The 17,949-nt window shown below is 43.1% G+C and overlaps 2 protein-coding genes across 2 annotated transcripts; both read left to right on the forward strand.

Annotated features, from left to right (window-relative positions):
• Window positions 1-864: 864 nt before the first annotated feature.
• On the forward strand, window positions 865-1,938 carry LOC310791449 (natterin-4-like; the record flags this gene model as incomplete). Its single annotated transcript, XM_083653141.1, has 1 exon — window positions 865-1,938. One exon carries the CDS (start codon window positions 865-867, stop codon window positions 1,936-1,938), a length of 1,074 nt encoding a protein of 357 aa, XP_083509267.1.
• Window positions 1,939-4,240: 2,302 nt separating this feature from the next.
• Window positions 4,241-17,212, forward strand: ctsd (cathepsin D). Its single transcript, XM_083652960.1, has 9 exons — window positions 4,241-4,436; window positions 7,728-7,884; window positions 10,148-10,271; window positions 11,028-11,146; window positions 11,274-11,473; window positions 13,447-13,569; window positions 14,556-14,700; window positions 16,233-16,331; window positions 16,666-17,212. The coding sequence occupies exons 1-9, from the start codon at window positions 4,375-4,377 to the stop codon at window positions 16,825-16,827; spliced, it is 1,191 nt and encodes a 396-aa protein (XP_083509086.1). The 5' UTR covers window positions 4,241-4,374; the 3' UTR covers window positions 16,828-17,212.
• Window positions 17,213-17,949: the final 737 nt, after the last annotated feature.

Consider the following 17,949-nt stretch of genomic DNA (forward strand, 5'->3'; position numbering starts at 1 on the left):
TGACAACACATTTACAAAAATAAGGCATTTTTTTTAAATAATTTCATACTGTGGATGCTGTGAATGACTTTGAGAGAGTATAACTGGCTAATACACTTGATTTCATTATTGTAGTATTACTATTTCATCATTTACACGTATACATTGTATACTGTATGTATATAATGCAATTCTTAATTTATTATTCTTTTAATCATTTAATAACAGTTAAAAGTGGGAAAACAAAATGAGTCAAGTGATAAAAGTTTTGTTATGTATGTCATGAGTAACTTCCAAGACTGACATGCCCTTTTGGGGAGGTTGTGCAAACCTGTGCAGTGCTGTGTAATATACCGTGTACCTACGATCATTCAATTTCACAATATCCCTAATATAAAATAATATTATTATTTTTTCTTTGTTTTTTTAACCTTTATTTATTCAGGGGAGTCTCACTGAGAGGAATTCTCTCTTTTTCAGGAGTGCCCTGTTCACATTCACACACACATTCATACCTGGAAGCTGACCAGTACAACCACAGTCTGATCTGCTGGCCACTGATCAGCTTCACTGGAGCAGTTGGGGGTTAAGGGCCTTGCTCAAGGGCACCTCAGTGGTGGTAATGAGGGAGGGGCAAGCGCCGCCTTTTCACTTTCCCCACCCAGATGTATCCTGCCGATGCCGGAGATTGAACCGACGACCTTCCGGTCACAAGCTTGCTTCTCTAACCGTTGGGCCACCACTGCCCCCATCATGCATGAAATGTTTATAAAAATAGACATTTGTTCTGTTCACAAAAATTCTGGATTTAACCTGTATGTATCTGCCAGGGAGGTCGGCCCAGTGCGCTTCTGGGAGAAAAGGGATCTTGTCTTCAGGGTAAACATGTCGTCGTCTGTGTGTCTCTCTCTCTCCTCCACAGGTCCACCTCAGCAGCAGGCGTCACGGTTCACAAGGAGCCCTGAGCTGCGCTTCCTCGGGATAACGCCCTTCCTCAAGTGGGTCAAATGGTCCGGTGCCCTCCCTGACTGGGCCGTGGGTTTCCACATCCCGTACACCGGCCGCTTCGACCACGTCTGCACCGCTAACAGTGCCTGCAGATGGTCCATCGGTTATTTCAATCCCTCTCTGTCCTTTTGCTGTCAGATCTCCTGTGGATACCGGGAACAGAAAAAATGTGACTTCTACATTCTGGTGAATGAGGATAATTTTGAGAAATTGGAGTGGAAATCATACGATTCTGGCCTTCAAGAAGTGGCCGTCAAGACACATGCTGATGCTGATATATTTCCAGGTAGAAATAAGTATGGACTCGGAAATATTTTTGCAGATGAGTTTTTCTTACCCTGGAAAGGTCGGGATTACAAATACACGTTGGCGGATGGATTTGAGGTCTTGACCATGATAGATCAATATGAGCAGGAGATCTTTGACCTGAGGTACGGTGTGAATGAAATGAGCCACGTGGTTGAGCCCCCCACCAGTAAAGCGCAAAATCTAGTGGAGAACTTCAATTGCAAACCTGTACAGCTGACTGCCCATCTCCAGAACCGCATACAGAAGAAAAGCACGTGGGACGTCAGCGGTCACTTCTCCCCCTCCGTGTCCACCTCCATGACTGTAGGCGTGCCGCACGTCGGCGAGGACAACTTTCAATTTGACCTCTCGGCTGAAACGACCCTTCTCAACGCTAACTCGATCACAGAGACCACCGAGCATTCCGCCACTGTCAATTTGGAAGTCCCGCCCAACCACGGCTGCATGGTCGAAATGACGGGGAAGAAGAGAAAGACGAAGATCCCGTTCACCGCCGCCATCACCAGAGTGTACAGCGACGGCACTCACCGCACTAGCTCGTTGTCGGGCACCTATAACGGCGTGGACGAGGTGGAGGTTCATATTTCAGCGAGGCTCTGTGAACCCATCCCTAGTGCCAGGCCTTGCCAGGCCCTCGGCTAGCAACTGCATGGCAATAGGCAGGGCGGTCGCCATTCTTGCGTGGGCTTGGGACAAAATTATCCCATAGGGCCCCAATCCTCCTCAATCCAATTAAATGAGACAACTAGAGAGGGCCGTCCCAGGCTGCAGCTCTACTGATTATTTCCCCTTGATTTGATTAATCATGACAGACTTGATGACATATTGATATTGACGGTGCTTATTCAGCTTCCACCTGTTCTCCTACTATTAGCTGCTCTTTTCACTGCTCTGCTCTCCACTACAATTGCAAGACATTTTTTGAAGGGGAACTTAAAGGGGAATGCCGTTCCCCCTCTCGTTCTCCACGTTCCCTCTCAATGTTTACTATGGGAGCTCCGTTCCCATGGTGCCCCCCCCCCCCCCCCCATTTCCACCACTGGCTATATATCTCAGGAATTCAAAGCACTGTATTATCATCAGCTGCTTTAACTTTTTAGCATACAGCTCAGCATTGATTAGTTGTTTCGTATATGATCACTTTAAACAGGCGATTGCAATGCATTATGAAAAAACAACTAAGCTGTAACTGTATTTTTCCTACATGAACATACAGCTATAGACCAAATCGCCTACTTAAAAATATATATAAATAGAGTAATGTTACTCAGGGTAAACTAGAAAATAATGTGAATAATTAGGCATGCAATGTATAATACTGTAACCTACCGTATTTTTCAATAACAGTTAGAGTAGGTACAACAGTAGCCTATTGTCCATGTTTTTCCAAACTAAGTGCTCTATAGGCTATAACCAACAGGAAACCATAACATTTATATAAGGTTTTATTAATAAGCATGAATTAATAGTAATAAGGCCCTTATAAGGTGCTCTTTTCAGTGTTGCACTTTTTAGACGCTCACTTCCTTTTTGAAAGTTGATCCCTATTATTTCTTTATTTTTCAATTGTTGTGCCTTTGCTTTGATTAGTTCACTTTGATTGATTTCAATGTTACTGATTCCTATGTTAATACTGTCTTATTTGATACTGCTGGTTTTGACATACTGCATATTTTGGCCTTTGACAACATTTTCATGTTTGGCTGTCTACTTTTTGACAGTTTGAGCTTATGATAAATAATTAGTAAGATTTGAATTGGATTGCATTGACTAATGCACAGCTCCTGCATTGATTTCTTTATTATTCTAATTTGACATAGCTTTTGATTTAAATTTAAATTTATAGTTATTTAGCTCATGGATGAAAGCATGAATGCATTTGAATTGTTTTTGTAATTTCCCTCATATATTATATGCAAATATATTTTACAATGCTATTCAATGTTTATTAAAACAAAATTGAATTCCCTAAGCAGTTGTTTAACCTGGTCCATTCTTTCCCATCTCACATACAATACTTATAATAATACATCTTATTTATAGAGCGCATTTCAGGTACACTTCGCATAAGTTAAATGGATAATAAAAAACACCATACAATTTTGATCAGTGTTTTGAAGACATGTTGGTGGGTTATGTTTCATTTGTTGCATCATATGCTATAGTTTTCTCTTTCAGTTATCTAAGCAAAATGCTGTAGTCTTGTAAAGGAGTACATGGATTGAGAAATCAGGGAAAGGGTGTAGGCTACTGAAGCAAAACAAAGTTTGAGACCCACTGTAGGCTATTTATTAGATCAGAGGTTTTCAAAGTCTGACTGTCTGTGGGCCTCCCCTCGGCCCTCTGTCAAAGCCTGGAACCCCCCAGTTTACTTGCTTAGTTTCGTTCAATTCCAGATGCCTATGGGATTGTGATTGATGTTATTTGATCCCATATAGTAAACACTCAATTTACCCAAGATAGCCTGATATTGCTTTTGTTTTTTTGTTTGTTGTATTGTTTGATTTCAGACTACATTTACATAATACATAAAAAGGTCTAGGCATTTATTTGTTTCTGACTCTGGGAGTCACACAGAGTCACCCCCCCCCCCCCCCCCCCCCCCCCCCCCACACACACACACACACACACACACACACACATGGAAGATGTATGATTGCCTGCCATTGTAATGTTTTGTAATACAATAATGTAACAACAATTATTCAAAGTACAAGATTAATTCAAGAAGTTAATAATAATAATCACCATGATCATAATCATAATCATAATCACAATAATAAGCATAATCGTAATCATAATCACCGCCATCACCAACATCATCATCGCCGTCGTCGTCGTCATCGTCACCTCAGGCTGCGCAGGCGCAGTTCCGTTCCTCTTCTGAGCGGAAGTTGCGTATTTCTGGAATAGCCCCAGGCAGAGAGTCACGTGCCGGCGGGTCAGCTGATATAAACTCGGTTGTTGTCGAGAAGAGCAAGTCAAACGGGCCAGTCATTGTGTTCATTGACTGTCTATATTTATGTTGTGTGTTGCTTTTATGGTTTTATAATTATCCGAGTAATCTAAAATTTTAAGATGAGGATTTTATGCCTGTTTGTTTTTGCGGCATTAGCCTTGACGAACGACGCACTTGTTCGGTAAGAAAAAAACAAACATTTAATTTTTATAACGTTTACGCTAGCAAACTGTCACTAGTAGTTACACTCTCAGTGGTACGGTACGTTATGCATGTGTCCGCTAACACTGCAGGTTCGTCTAGTGCTTAATATTCACATACTTTAGTTTAGCGTTAATTTAGCTAGTTTAAATCCCATACCGTTGGTGAAAAATAAGTCTTTGTCCTTAGCTAACACCGTTAGCCAGTTGCACCATAGATAGAGTTGCACCATCTGTACATTCCCTGCATTTGTCCTGCGCTTTGGAAGTCAGTCACATTGAGTACAATCTGTCCAGCCAGGCCTGCTGTGCTGAGCTGTTGTTGACAACTAAAAGCTGAGCTAAGAAGGGCGAGCTTGAGCTAATTCTGAATGTAAAGCTTAGGCAGGTTATGATATAATAATAACGTTATCGGTGTATTAAAGTAGCTACTGTGATCCCAGCCGTGGGCTGGCTGTGACCTGCAGCAAACCCATTCACCTCAATTTGGTATTTTGTTTGAAACGTGAGTATCATATGCCCCAGACTGCCGCACTACTGATGTTGTTGACCAACAAGCATCAGTGTGCTGTATACTGCCGAGGATGGCTAACTTGGCTAATTTAATAATTCCTTGTGTTGTGGGCTTCTCATGCACGATCAGCCATTGTGATCCCTGAGATGAGACTAAGTATGAATGGGAAAGGGGCTGGTAGAGAACATGTATTTTCCGTAAGGTTTTCTTGGAAGCTTTTCCTTGTATTTCTCAGTTGGTGGAGCTTAGGCTTGCTAAAATCTACTTTTGTATATCTTATGCTTTGTTCTGCTTCTCTTATGTTAGTCTATTCTATATACTCTACTACAGTTACAGGTAGATCCAGTTAGACTACCGTAAATTCCGGACTATAAGGCGCACCGGTATATAAGCCGCAGCACCAAAATTGACTGTTTTTTACATATATAAGCCGCACCGGACTATAAGCCGTGGGTGTTTTGATGTTTAATTACCATATGTAAGGGTTCGTGCACAGAGAGGAATGTCGGGAAAGAGATGGCTGTTTGGGGAAGCTCCCATTTATTAACATTTCAACAAAACAAGCATATCCCGCTGGGGATCTTTTCTTTTGGCATTGTGAGACGCTTAAAAATCACCATCGGCGGGAGCTTTACTCCAGATGCTGTGCAGCCAAGAACACAAGTGAAATTCGTTCTCTCGTGACCTGTGGTTCTCAACGTGATGGACGATTCACCTTTCTTGTTAACAGTCCTAGTGAGAGGCAGGTCGAACGTCAAAGGCACTTCATCCATATTTATGATCTGCTCCGGTCCGATGGAATATTCCTTGATCTTTCTTTGTGTGAATTCGCCGAAGTTTGTAATTTTCTCCTGGTAGTCGGGAGGGAGTTGCTGACACACAGTCGTCCGCGCCCTGACGGACAGTCCCTTTCGTCTCATAAATCTGAAACACCAGGATGGTCCACCTCTAAAATGTTCAATTTTCATTTCGGTGGCGACTGTTTTGGCCTTCAGTCGGATCTGAACGGTGGACACACCTCGGCCGTCTGCTCTCTGTGTCAACACCCTGATGCCAAGGTTACGTGCTGCTGCTCGATTTCCTTCTTTCCTTCTTCTTCTCGCCGCCATCGTCGTAACACAGCCAGTTCTCCATCTTTTGAAGCATGATGTTAGATTATATATAAAATAATCGAAAAAACAAGCAGCAAAGCAATGCACATAAAATGTGCTGATGAAGCTGTGTAACCTGTAAAATCCATCGATTTTGGAGGTCACCGAGTGGCCGTTTGCTTACCGTAATTACCATATGTAAGGGGTCACGCACAGAGGGGATTGTCGGGAAAGAGATGGCTGTTTGAGGAAGCTCCCATTTACCGTATTACCGTAACATTTCAACAAAACAACATAACAGAACACCACCTTTGTTTATTTTTACAGTGCACACAGTGTCCGCGGTGTGGTGAAAAGAGGGCAAGAGAGGAAATTAAAACAGAAGTGGATTTATAGTTAGAAAGAGTGCTAAAAAAGAGAGATTTTATTTGTATTTTTTTTTCTTTTTCTGAAAAAATCCATAGATAAGCCGCACCGTTATATAAGCCGCAGGGCCAAAAAACGAGGAAAAAGCCGCGGCTTATAGTCCGGAATTTACGGTAGACTCACTTGTCTGTAAAGCCCTTTGAGTCATGCATGTGCTAAGGGGCTGCTATAGAAATAAACGAACTAAAAAGGGAGAGCGAAAGGCGTCCGTCCACCTCAGTAAAAAATCAACCCCAGGCACCAGATTAAGCTGCTTTTGCTACTAGACACATAAAATTGATCATACTATAAATATATGTTCAGATTATCGCGATCCACATAATATATATTTTATACTGTATTCTGCAATCTGCATCATTCTTGTCCAGAGTTAAAGGCGGGCAGTGGTAAAGAGAGATGATCCTATCACCAGAAATTCACAGGTTTGCTTCTTGGAACAGCTAGTTTGTGTCTAACAGTCATGTGTCCTTGTGCACTGGTCTGCAGAGCTGTTTTGAGTCACTCAAGAGAAGAGTGTCAGCTAAATGCCTAACTACCGTAACTAACTAGGGATGAAACGATTACTGGTTTAATGATAAACCGTGATCAATTTCCTGGCGGTTAGTATTACCGTTTCACCGTCCTGAGCATTATGTGACTGCAAATTTCCAGGGCAACTACAGCCATGAGCTGGGTTTGTTTTGGAAAAGTGCTGACGTTTTGGCTGCATCTTCTTCTGCCTTAGCCCTAGTTCACACAGGACGCCCAACGTAGCAGAGCTATAGCTTGAGAAAGGCACAAGCTGAACTAACGCCTCACCGTTCACACAAGAAGCCTTCTCTTTTCCTCTCAGCGCCTCCTCGGCGCACCTTGAACCCGCCCACAACTCCCATTGACTTCATGCCTGGCAGCTTCAAGCTAAGACTGAATCCTGAGCGATCGCTTGAGCAAGGCGTGAGCGTGGCTTCAGTGTGACGCGCGCGCGGGTGGTGTGAACGCCGGCCTCGCCTGTTAACAAGGACGCCTAAATGAAACTTGTGGGTTCGGCGTAGGTTGAGCGTTGCTTCGGCGTGTGGTGTGAACGGCTTCCCCCAGGCATAGTCCCCATTTGGTCATAGCACTCAGTCTGACGTATAGTGAAACTGTACAGATGCAGCAATAGGCACAATTTAATCTACATGGCCACTAGTTACCTTTGCTGTTATAATAACATATATGTTATGTTCTTTTCTCTCTCTCTCTCCTCCTTCCTTTCCCACCAGAATTCCTCTAAAGAAATTCCGTTCCATCAGACGTGAGCTGACCGACTCGGGCCGACGAGCAGAGGAGCTTCTGGCCGACAAGCACTCCCTTAAGTACAACCTTGGCTTTCCTTCCAGTAATGGACCCACTCCAGAAACGCTGAAGAACTACCTCGACGTAAGCATCGCCGCTGAGCAGCCCCACTCACCAAACCGATGACCTGCGGAACCGCTATTAGTCTCCCCTTTCTCCTAATGCAGCGCTCAACCAGCTGAAAGCCAAAGCCAAACAAAGCATCTCTTGTGCGTCGATTGCTTTGGCCTTTTCCTTATAATCCCCCCCCGCTGAATAGAAAATCAGGCTTGCTAGTCGAGCCCGCCGACCCCCCCACCCCCCCTTCCTCCTGCACACGCAGCTCTTTACAATGGCTGATTCATCCTGGTTAAGCCAAATATCGGCGTCGGGTTCATCGTCGCGACAGAAGAGGAACATGTAGCGCACGACCGCTGAGTCAGAGCGTTGGCGCCTGATCTGTAAAGCTTCGTGATCCCCATCAGCTGACACGAGCCTCAGAGCATGGTTTGGCTGACTTGACATTTCAGGCAGCCGCCTCTTATCTGAGGTGTTGATATCAATCAGCCTTTAAAGGTTGTACGTGTGGAGAAGGTGTCAAAAGAGCAGCTCACACACTTTCACACACCACTTTTCATACCTGGACTTGGGCGATCATGTTGACAAAATCAAATATCACAATATTTTAGGTTGATATTTGTACATACACACAAACACACACACACTTTTAGAAAATTAGTAATGATTATGATTAGTCATTAATGTGTAATCAGCAACGAGTAATTTGTTCAAAAATGTGTCTTTACTGTAACACAGCATTTAAGACCATAACAAGTGATATTTAAGTTATGTCACTCACAATGTTGCGTTAAATCCCAGACGATATCTACAGTTCCTTTGGTGTTTTTTTATTTTATTTTGTTTTATTTTTTATTTTATTCTTTTTAAAGCCTACTAGTGGACCACTAGTATTGTTAGTGTAGTATTACCACTAGTAGTGGTAAATACATGAGTCATGACTGAGAAATAGATTTTGAAGAGTGGTATCAGCCATTTTAAAGAACTTGATTTGATATTTGCACACGCACACACTTAGAAAATGTGTCATGGTTATTATTAGTCATTAATGTGTAATCAGCAATGAGTAATTTGTTCAAAAATGTGTCTCTACTGTAACACAGCATTTAAGACCATAACAAGTGACATTTAAATGATGTCACTCACAATGCCGTTACGTTAAATCCCAGACGATATCTAGTTTCATATCGCTGTAAGATATATCGGGGTCCCCACAGTTCCTTTGGTGTTTTTTTATTTTGTTATATTTTTTAATGTATTATTATTTATTGCTCACATTGTGTCCACATAGACCAGAAGATTAGAAAGACTTGCAGCTGCTCTGTCACAATGAGAAAAAACCACAGACATCACAGAAATCACAACTATTTGACTCATTTGACTGGATGAATTGGCAAAAACCAGTATTTCACAAGGAGTGGTTTGACACAAGTTCCCTTCAGTCACACCACAGAGGAAATTGACTCAGCTCCTCCTGACTCTGTGAAGTAATCATGCAGCCCTCTTGGTGTTTTGCAGACTAACTGAGGAGACCAAATATTGCTGATTTTTATTAACGTGACTCAGAGAAACTGTTGACCTGTGTCCTCCTTAAGGTCTGCAGAGACCAGAAAGTCTTTATCAGCACTGAGAGTGGACCAGACCTCACATGACTGGAGCGATTAGCCTGTCTGGCTGCGGTCGACTTGCCCCGTACACTGTGACCCCGTTAATACTGTTGCTGTCCACTCATTAGGTCTAATTGTTAGGTAATGGCCTGCTGAGGCCGGCGACCATTGTAAAATGACCAGCTCACCGTGTCTCGGGATTATCTGGACCTGCTTTCCTGGATACGCGAGATTAGAATTAAGTAGCGTTTCTGTAGGACTGCTTCACTGGCAAGTTTACCAAAGATGAGCTCCAGTGAGTCCAGGAAGCTCATTCTCTAAAAGCATTAGAGATGATGAATGAATGAATGAATGAATGAATTTATTTGGTGATAAAAAAGAACACAACAGTACATATAGTAAGAAAAGAACAGACAATTATATCAATCACCGAGGATAAAAACACAAAAAAGCCCGAAGGCTTATTTCCATTGTGGTCCTCACGTAAAACATATCGTAAGACGAGGCATAAAAAACATAAAACACTTAAAACAATTTAAAAAACATAAAACACTTAAAACAATTTAAAAAACATAAAATAACTGAGAGCGGTTACATTAAAGGAACTAAAAAAACAAACGAACATTATTTTATTGATGGTGGACATTTATATGATTTTTTGTTGTTGTCTTTCTGTGTTTTAGGCACAGTATTATGGTGAGATTGGTCTGGGCACCCCCCCTCAGCCCTTCACTGTGGTGTTCGACACCGGCTCCTCGAACCTGTGGGTTCCCTCTGTTCACTGCTCCTTCACAGACATCGCCTGCTGTAAGTGCCAGCCACCGCAAATATATCAGGGATGCAAACTAGTCACCTTTAGGATCCCAAAATAGGAGAAAATGGAATACTCTCCATGAGTTTGCATCCCTGTCAGGGTAGGAAATTAGCTCGGGGCTCGGGGCAAAATGCCCCTAAAAAAATCTAGAGTTGCCCTTGGAATTGGGGTGACGGGGGCTTTTAACTGCCCCCATAAAATAAAGAGTTTAATACTTTCTGTATTTTAACATTATTCTGTATTTGCAAAGCGTGACTCGAAAATGGCCAGCTAGGCATCCGTACAACCCCCGCCCCTCCTCCTACTAGCGTTATTGACCTCAGTGACAGGCAGCACAAGCTAGCTGGCCAGCTGGTTCACTCATGTTTTTGCCAAGTACATTAATAACATGCCAGAGAATCAACAGTGTTGTTGAGATAGGAAATGAGGATCTTTAACTGTGATTGTTTATGAACCTTTAGAAATAAGATATGCTTGGATAAGAGTCATTGATTGGTCTGTCATGCTACATACCTGTAGGTGCAACTAAGGTATTTCCCAACATTGCCCAGCAAATGATCCAAAATGCCCCCGAAATATATTTCACAGGGGCAAAAATAGCCCTCATTTAAAAAAGTTAATTTCCTACCCTGATCCCTGTATATAGTGTACAACATTTCTCCAGTCCCTTTCAGCATAATACAATGTTAAGCAAACTAAAATAGAACTTCTTTACATTCTTTATTTTTTCCCCCTCTCTCTTTGTGCAGTGCTTCACCACAAGTATAACGGCGGCAAGTCGAGCACGTACGTGAAGAACGGCACTGCCTTCGCCATCCAGTATGGATCTGGTAGCTTGTCGGGCTTCCTCAGTCAGGACACTTGCACAGTAAGCTGATCTTCTCACACTCCGGCTTTAAAGGGCATTCCTTTAACAATTTAAAGTCTTGAGAGACGGTGTGGTTTTCATGGAAGCTCTCTGGCTGTGTTTGTTTTGTAACCCTGCTCTCTCCCAGATCGGAGACCTGTCGGTAGAGAAGCAGGTCTTCGGGGAGGCCACCAAGCAGCCCGGCGTGGCCTTCATCGCGGCCAAGTTTGATGGGATCCTTGGCATGGCCTACCCCCGAATCTCTGTGGACGGGGTGGCGCCGGTCTTCGACAACATCATGAGCCAGAAGAAGGTGGAGCAGAACCTCTTCTCCTTCTACCTCAACAGGTGAAGACAAGCAAAGCTTTTGGCAAACTGTTATGGACTCAAAACCCCCAGAGCTGACAGATTTGGCTACAGTGTATCTTGCTGTGGTGCATTATCTGTGGCCATTTATTGAGGACAATGTTTTATGTGCCTCTTTTCCTGCAGCAGGTATACATTTCACATTATCCCATTTAAAAGCTGCATTACTCTGTACGTGCGACACTCAAAAGCTCTTGGCAGAAAACACTGCGCCAGCACAAAAAACGAAAAATTTTATACACAAATGTAGTAACTGCCACAGAAGAAGGTTTTGTTAGGTTCTGTACGGAGCACAAAAGAGTCATGACTGCGTAACGCAGGTGTTGTAACTGCCAGAGAAGAAGAAGTTGTTGTTAAGTAAGTAAGTAAGTAAATAATTTATTTCTGTCAATTTTTCAGTTTCACATGAATGCATTACAGTAATAATGTGCGTTTATATATAGGAGACCGAAAAGGTGTAGGCTGAAGCCGCAGCTTATAAATGCCTACCCTTTTTTACATTTTATTACATCAAAATTCAAAAACAAAAAATAAGATAGTTGCAAGAATCAGTTGACAGCGAGAAGGAAAGTTTTCAATAGATCTTAGAAATAATAATAATAATAATGATAGCTTTTAAGTACATGATTGTACTAGGGTTTTGTAGGGTTTGTGTTAGGTTCTGTATGGAGCACAAAATGAATCATGACTACATAACGTAGGTGTTGTAACTGCCACAGAAGAAGAAGGTGTTGTTAGGTTCTGTACGGGGCACAAAAAGAATCATGACTACATAACGTAGGTGTTGTAACTGCCACAGAAGAAGAAGGTGTTGTTAGGTTATGTACGGGGCACAAAAAGAATCATGACTACATAACGTAGGTGTTGTAACTGCCACAGAAGAAGAAGGTGTTGTTAGGTTCTGTACGGGGCACAAAAAGAATCATGACTACATAACGTAGGTGTTGTAACTGCCACAGAAGAAGAAGGTGTTGTTAGGTTATGTACGGGGCACAAAAAGAATCATGACTACATAACGTAGGTGTTGTAACTGCCACAGAAGAAGAAGGTGTTGTTAGGTTCTGTACGGAGCACAAAAAGAGTTGTGACTGCGTAATGCAGATGTTGTAACTGCCACAGAAGAAGAAGGTGTTGTTAGGTTCTGTACGGAGCACAAAAAGAGTCATGACTGCGTAACGCAAATGTTGTCAAGACCACTGATAAGTCGGGAGGAGATAAGAATAATGTGCAGCTGCATCATTCTCACAGACTTGGTCACGCGGCTGGTGAAAAATAAAGGATAACAGTTATCTCGGTTCTCTGTGCTCATATTTAGTTAGTAGCTTTTATTCATTTTAGGGCATTTTCTGAGGTGATACAAATAATAAAACCTGGGGTAACCTGAGTTCCTCAGACAGGTCGTTCCACAACCCAGGTCACACTAACCCAGGTCACACCAACCCAGGTCACACCAACTCAGGTCACACTAACCCAGGTCACACCAACCCAGGTCACACCAACCCAGGTCACACCAACCCAGGTCACAGCGTCAGGTATTGTTCTTGAGTCTAGACCAAGGACAACCCAATCGCTAGAATAAAATGTTGGCATTTTAAATGTCTCAATACCAGGGATATGTACAATATCAAGGTACATTTGAAACAAAACATTGACAACAACTTTGGTTATGTTAGGCCAGTAAAACAACTAGTTATGTTTAGGCAATTAAAACAACTCGGTTAGGTTTACTAGGCAACATAGCAACTTGGTTGTTTTTAGGCAACTAAAGCAACTTGGTTAGGGCTATGGTTTGGGAATCTATAGGTCCACTAATCCCACCCATAATCCCTAAGGCGCCAGCGATGTACAGTACTTAAACATGAGACAGTTGTTAGACTCAATGATGTGTGAAATTCACGTATCTAGAAACATGATCTGAAACATTTGTTTTTTTGCGTTCTGTCTGTGTCTATTAGGAACCCGGACACTGAGCCGGGCGGCGAGCTGCTGCTGGGAGGAACCGACCCAAAGTACTACAGCGGAGACTTCAACTACATCAACATCAGCCGTCAGGCCTACTGGCAGATCCACATGGACGGGTGTGTGCTCGTTCTGACACTGTTAAACACACAGTTTAACGCCGTTACTCGAGACTCCGAGCACAACGCGTTGTGTTGACCCTTACTGTATGCCTAGAAGGCGGGTCAGACACTGGCTTTACCAGTAGACTAGAAACCAGAGAACCACGTCTGGAGCCCTTTCGCTGAATCAGTGGGATAGTGACTGTTTACCTAAACATTTTAATATCTACATGTGACTGATGCTATCTTTAATATACTATATTATGTGTAATGTATACAAATGCTGTCAGAAAAGACAAGAAAAAAAACGAAGGAAAAAATACAAAGGCCTACTTTTGGCGGTGCAGGATTCTGAAGATCTGTTTCCATTTGAGCGATTGTGAAGAATCCTTGAGGAAACGGGAGCGGTGCCCACTTCCTGTTAGCAATGCTAGTTCAAGTCAATGCCATTAAAGATTCAGTAGCCGGAAGAGTAAGTCATTGAGTTGTTTGAGATAACTTGCAGTTTTGAGAGAAAAGGCTTCATTCCTCATTGGATTGTAGCCTCATCGCTAACAAATGCTATTCGGAGGCTACGGCCAGTTTCTCACAACTAAAACACCAGAGTTAAAAACATTTTTGAAAGTCTAAAGAGGGTGTTCGTCTAATAAGATGGTTTCTTAAAATCCCACAACACCCCCCCCTCCCCCTTTTTAAGTACAACTTTAGCTGTATTGCATACTTGACTAGCAAAATCCCAACAAAGACACAGTGATGCTGTTATAGACCCTTCTCACGGGGGGCATTTTGTGTCAAAAAGGCAGGGTAAGCACAGGTGCAAGCAAAACACTAATGAGGGTTTCAAACTTCCATGATTGGAATTTGGAATGATGATTGGAAACCCTCAGTGTTTTGCTTGCACCTGTGTTTATTCTGCCTTTTCAAAACAAAATGGCCCCCGTGAAAAGGGTCTATTGTGCTTGGCTTGCATACTGAAGTGTGTGTGTACTGTACATGTGTACCAGGATGGGAGTTGGTAGCCAGCTGAGCCTGTGTAAGGGCGGCTGTGAGGTCATCGTGGACACGGGCACGTCTCTGATCACCGGTCCGGCCGCTGAGGTCAAGGCCCTGCAGAAGGCCATCGGAGCCACTCCACTCATCCAGGGAGAGGTAAGAAGATCAACCTGACCCACCTGACCTCTGTGGAGAGGCAAACATCTACTTACTATAATACATCATCTTTGTATTAGAGCTGTCGGTGTGCGGCTACTCTCCTCAACACCACGATCAATGAAAATAAACACTGCTTTAGTGAGTTAAGATAAATTCACACTGAAGTCTGTACACTATGATGGACAAGAAGAAGAAGAAAGCTTTTTCATTCGCTTGCTACTGTTGCGGTACCAGCTTTGAAGTGCTTCTTGGTCTATTGTAATTATTTTGGCTCAAATCTTTTATCTCGCCTAGGGAAATTAATTCGAAGGCAAGCTAAGCTCCATTTACCACACTCAAAAGCCAGTCACCACACTCTAACTGTACAATGTTACATTTGGTTTTGGCTAATCATTAGCAGCAATACGGCCCTTCCCCAAGTCCTACCTTGAAGTAGCTCTGGCTTGTATCAATCTCTGCTTTGGTCCACCTCGTCTCTCAATGTCCTGCCACCTCTGGCGCAGTCCTCTGCTCGGTCGACGCCCGGTCCAGTAGCAACGTGGCCAGCTCACGCTGTTGTTGTTGGGCTGGTTCCCCAACCTGCAGAGGGGACCGTTGAAGCGATCCACAGACAAACGGCTACATCCATCCATTCACCAGTAACATCTACTGGGTTCAGTTCAATGTGAAAACAGTCGTTATCGACAGTTCATGGTTTTGGTTTGTAATATCTCATCAGTCCAACATTTAATCCTGCTGCCGCATGATCCAGTTTGTCCAACATTCTACCATGCGCTGGCATGGAGCCTCTGCGTCTGTCTGCTGCTAGTGTCCCGACACAGCCCTGCCCGTGAAATGGCGTCCGGCTCGCTTTAGCCAGGCCAGCCAATCAAAAAGCCAAAACGCATGGCCAATAATATCCTCAGTTCATTCGCACAAAATGGCAGCTATGACTGACAGTTACATAACCAATGGCTGCTTATGACTGTTATTTAATCTGACCAATGACAGGAGCCCATGGATGTAACTGTAAAACACTACCCTTTTTTGATAGGAAGATATGACATGAAGAGCAGATGATTGTACAGTACTGTATGTGGCTACATTCATTTTGGACAATTGTTCAACATTCGATTTGCCGGATAAATTGAATGGCGACATTTTAGGAAACTAAGTTCCGCCTACAGGCGTTGTACTGTTTGCAGTTCGCATTACTAGTTTACGGTCATTCTCCTGTTCAAAACAATGTAGTCGTGTCATCGTGCAGCCACATGCTGCAACAGTGTGACCACAGTATTGCATTCAATCGCTTTGGATGAAAGACGTCGGTGGTTCGATTCCCGCCTCCTCCACTCTGCATGTCGAAGTGTCCTTGGGCAAGATACTGAACCCCAAATTGCTCCCGTTGGTGTGCCAGCCCAGCACCCTGCGTGGTAGCCTGCCGCCATCGGTGTGTGAATGGGTGAATGTACCTACTGACTGTAAAGCGCTTTGGATAAAAGCGCTATATAAATGCAGGCCATTTACCATTGATGTCTGTTGTTTTGTAGTACATGGTGAACTGTGACAAGATCCCAACCCTCCCCGTCATCACCTTCACCCTGGGCGGCAAGGCCTACACGCTGACAGGAGAGCAGTACGTCCTCAAGGTGAGTCTGCCTGCAGGAGAGGTGCTGAGCAGCCAGCAGGGGGCGACGGGAGTCTGCTCCCACGATAACAAAACAACCCTGTCGCGGTTGCATCATGAAACCACACAAGTGTGGCTTTGTTTCATTTGGCAGAGCCAGCAGCGGTCGTGGTGGGAGTAGCCTGATTTGTTGTCTGAAGAGTCATTATCGAGACAAGCATCTAGCTGTCTGTTGTCCCAATCCCAATGTTACACTTTCCACTGTCTTTCAGATGAATGTACAAGATCATCTGATGTCATGATCTAAACTGATGATGTCATGATCTAAACTGCCTTTCATCTTCTGATCACCCAAGGAAAGCCAGGCTGGGAGGACTATCTGTCTGAGTGGCTTCATGGGCCTGGACATCCCGCCCCCCGCCGGGCCCCTGTGGATTCTGGGAGATGTATTCATCGGCCAGTATTACACCGCCTTTGACCGTGAGAACAACAGAGTGGGCTTTGCCAAGTCCAAATAAGCACGACCTGTGTTTTAGAGTATTTTCAAGTACAAGTGGATCGGCGCTAAAAATCCCAAGTTTGTCAGGACAAAGCATGCACGCCTCAGTGTTTTAGCAATAGATTTGTGTAGAGCTGCTCTGAAGAAATATCCGTTTTTGTAATGCCCGAGGAGTGTGTGTGAAACCGAGTGGAGATTTGCTAAGTTGTGTGATGTGTGTACGGTCACGGAGCAGGTGGTGATTCTGGTACTGACCGTTTGAGTTCAAAAAATCTGAGTGAGCTGTACTTATTTTAATCAGGGACCCGTTTTAAGCAACAGACCACTTTTAATTTGCATTTTTAGGACTACTGACTTTCAATGTATCTTCATGTGATTGACCTGAATAAAGTATTTTAACAAGATTAAAAAGGCGTCTCATTTGGTAATGCGCTATTTCAGCTGTGATAATAATGGATAATCCCTACTTCTGGAAGGAGAAAAGTGATTCAAACAATGCTTTTGAGTTTGAATAACCCTTCTTAAGGCACATTTTAATAAGACATCCTCCTAATGATCAGAATTTCTGTTTTTATAAGAAAATAGACATGGAGCCACTCCATAACGAGGCCATCTAGACTCCACAAATCTTTCAAACTTTATTATTCCTTCAAGCGCCTCACCCCAATCACTTCAATGTACAAAATGTCAGCGATATATTAACCATATATTTTTTTTCTTCATAACAATAGTTATTTTTGCTTAACATGCTCAATAAAATACAAACCACAGAAAAAAAGTCCCTTCATATGTTTAGTATTCAGTAGATAAAGTTTGTCTTCACATATTTTTCTGACCATAAAAAAAAATCCATTTCGCTTCATTTTAGTAAAGCTTGTACAAAATGTGTGTCGAGTACTGGGATGTGACAATAATGAAGGCAGCACAGGTGTCTACCACCTTTACTGAAGGCGGAAATCATTGATCGCTGATTTTTCTTTGTCATGTTGATTCAAGTTGTCATTTAATGCCCTGATGTCACCTCACCAAAACATGCAATATCCTGGTTACTGATGTGGTGCCTCCTCTGGTCATTCGGAGGGAGGGGAACTGGTTGGAATAGCGTGATCCTCCCACGTGCTGTCCTACCGGTGAAGCTTCC

The sequence above is a fragment of the Poromitra crassiceps genome (genome assembly GCF_964638095.1).
Source record: "Poromitra crassiceps genome assembly, chromosome: 16".
In the NCBI taxonomy this organism is placed as follows: Eukaryota; Metazoa; Chordata; class Actinopteri; order Beryciformes; family Melamphaidae; genus Poromitra; species Poromitra crassiceps.

What these genes read in the sequence shown, in the direction of transcription:
- ctsd (XM_083652960.1), top strand. Translation starts at nt 4,375, where the DNA reads ATGAGGATTTTATGCCTGTTTGTTTTTGCGGCATTAGCCTTGACGAAC. An exon ending in ACGAACGACGCACTTGTTCG is followed by an intron (nt 4,437 to 7,727) that starts GTAAGAAAAAAA and finishes CTTTCCCACCAG; the next exon opens with AATTCCTCTAAAGAAATTCC. An exon ending in CTCCACTCATCCAGGGAGAG is followed by an intron (nt 14,701 to 16,232) that starts GTAAGAAGATCA and finishes GTTGTTTTGTAG; the next exon opens with TACATGGTGAACTGTGACAA.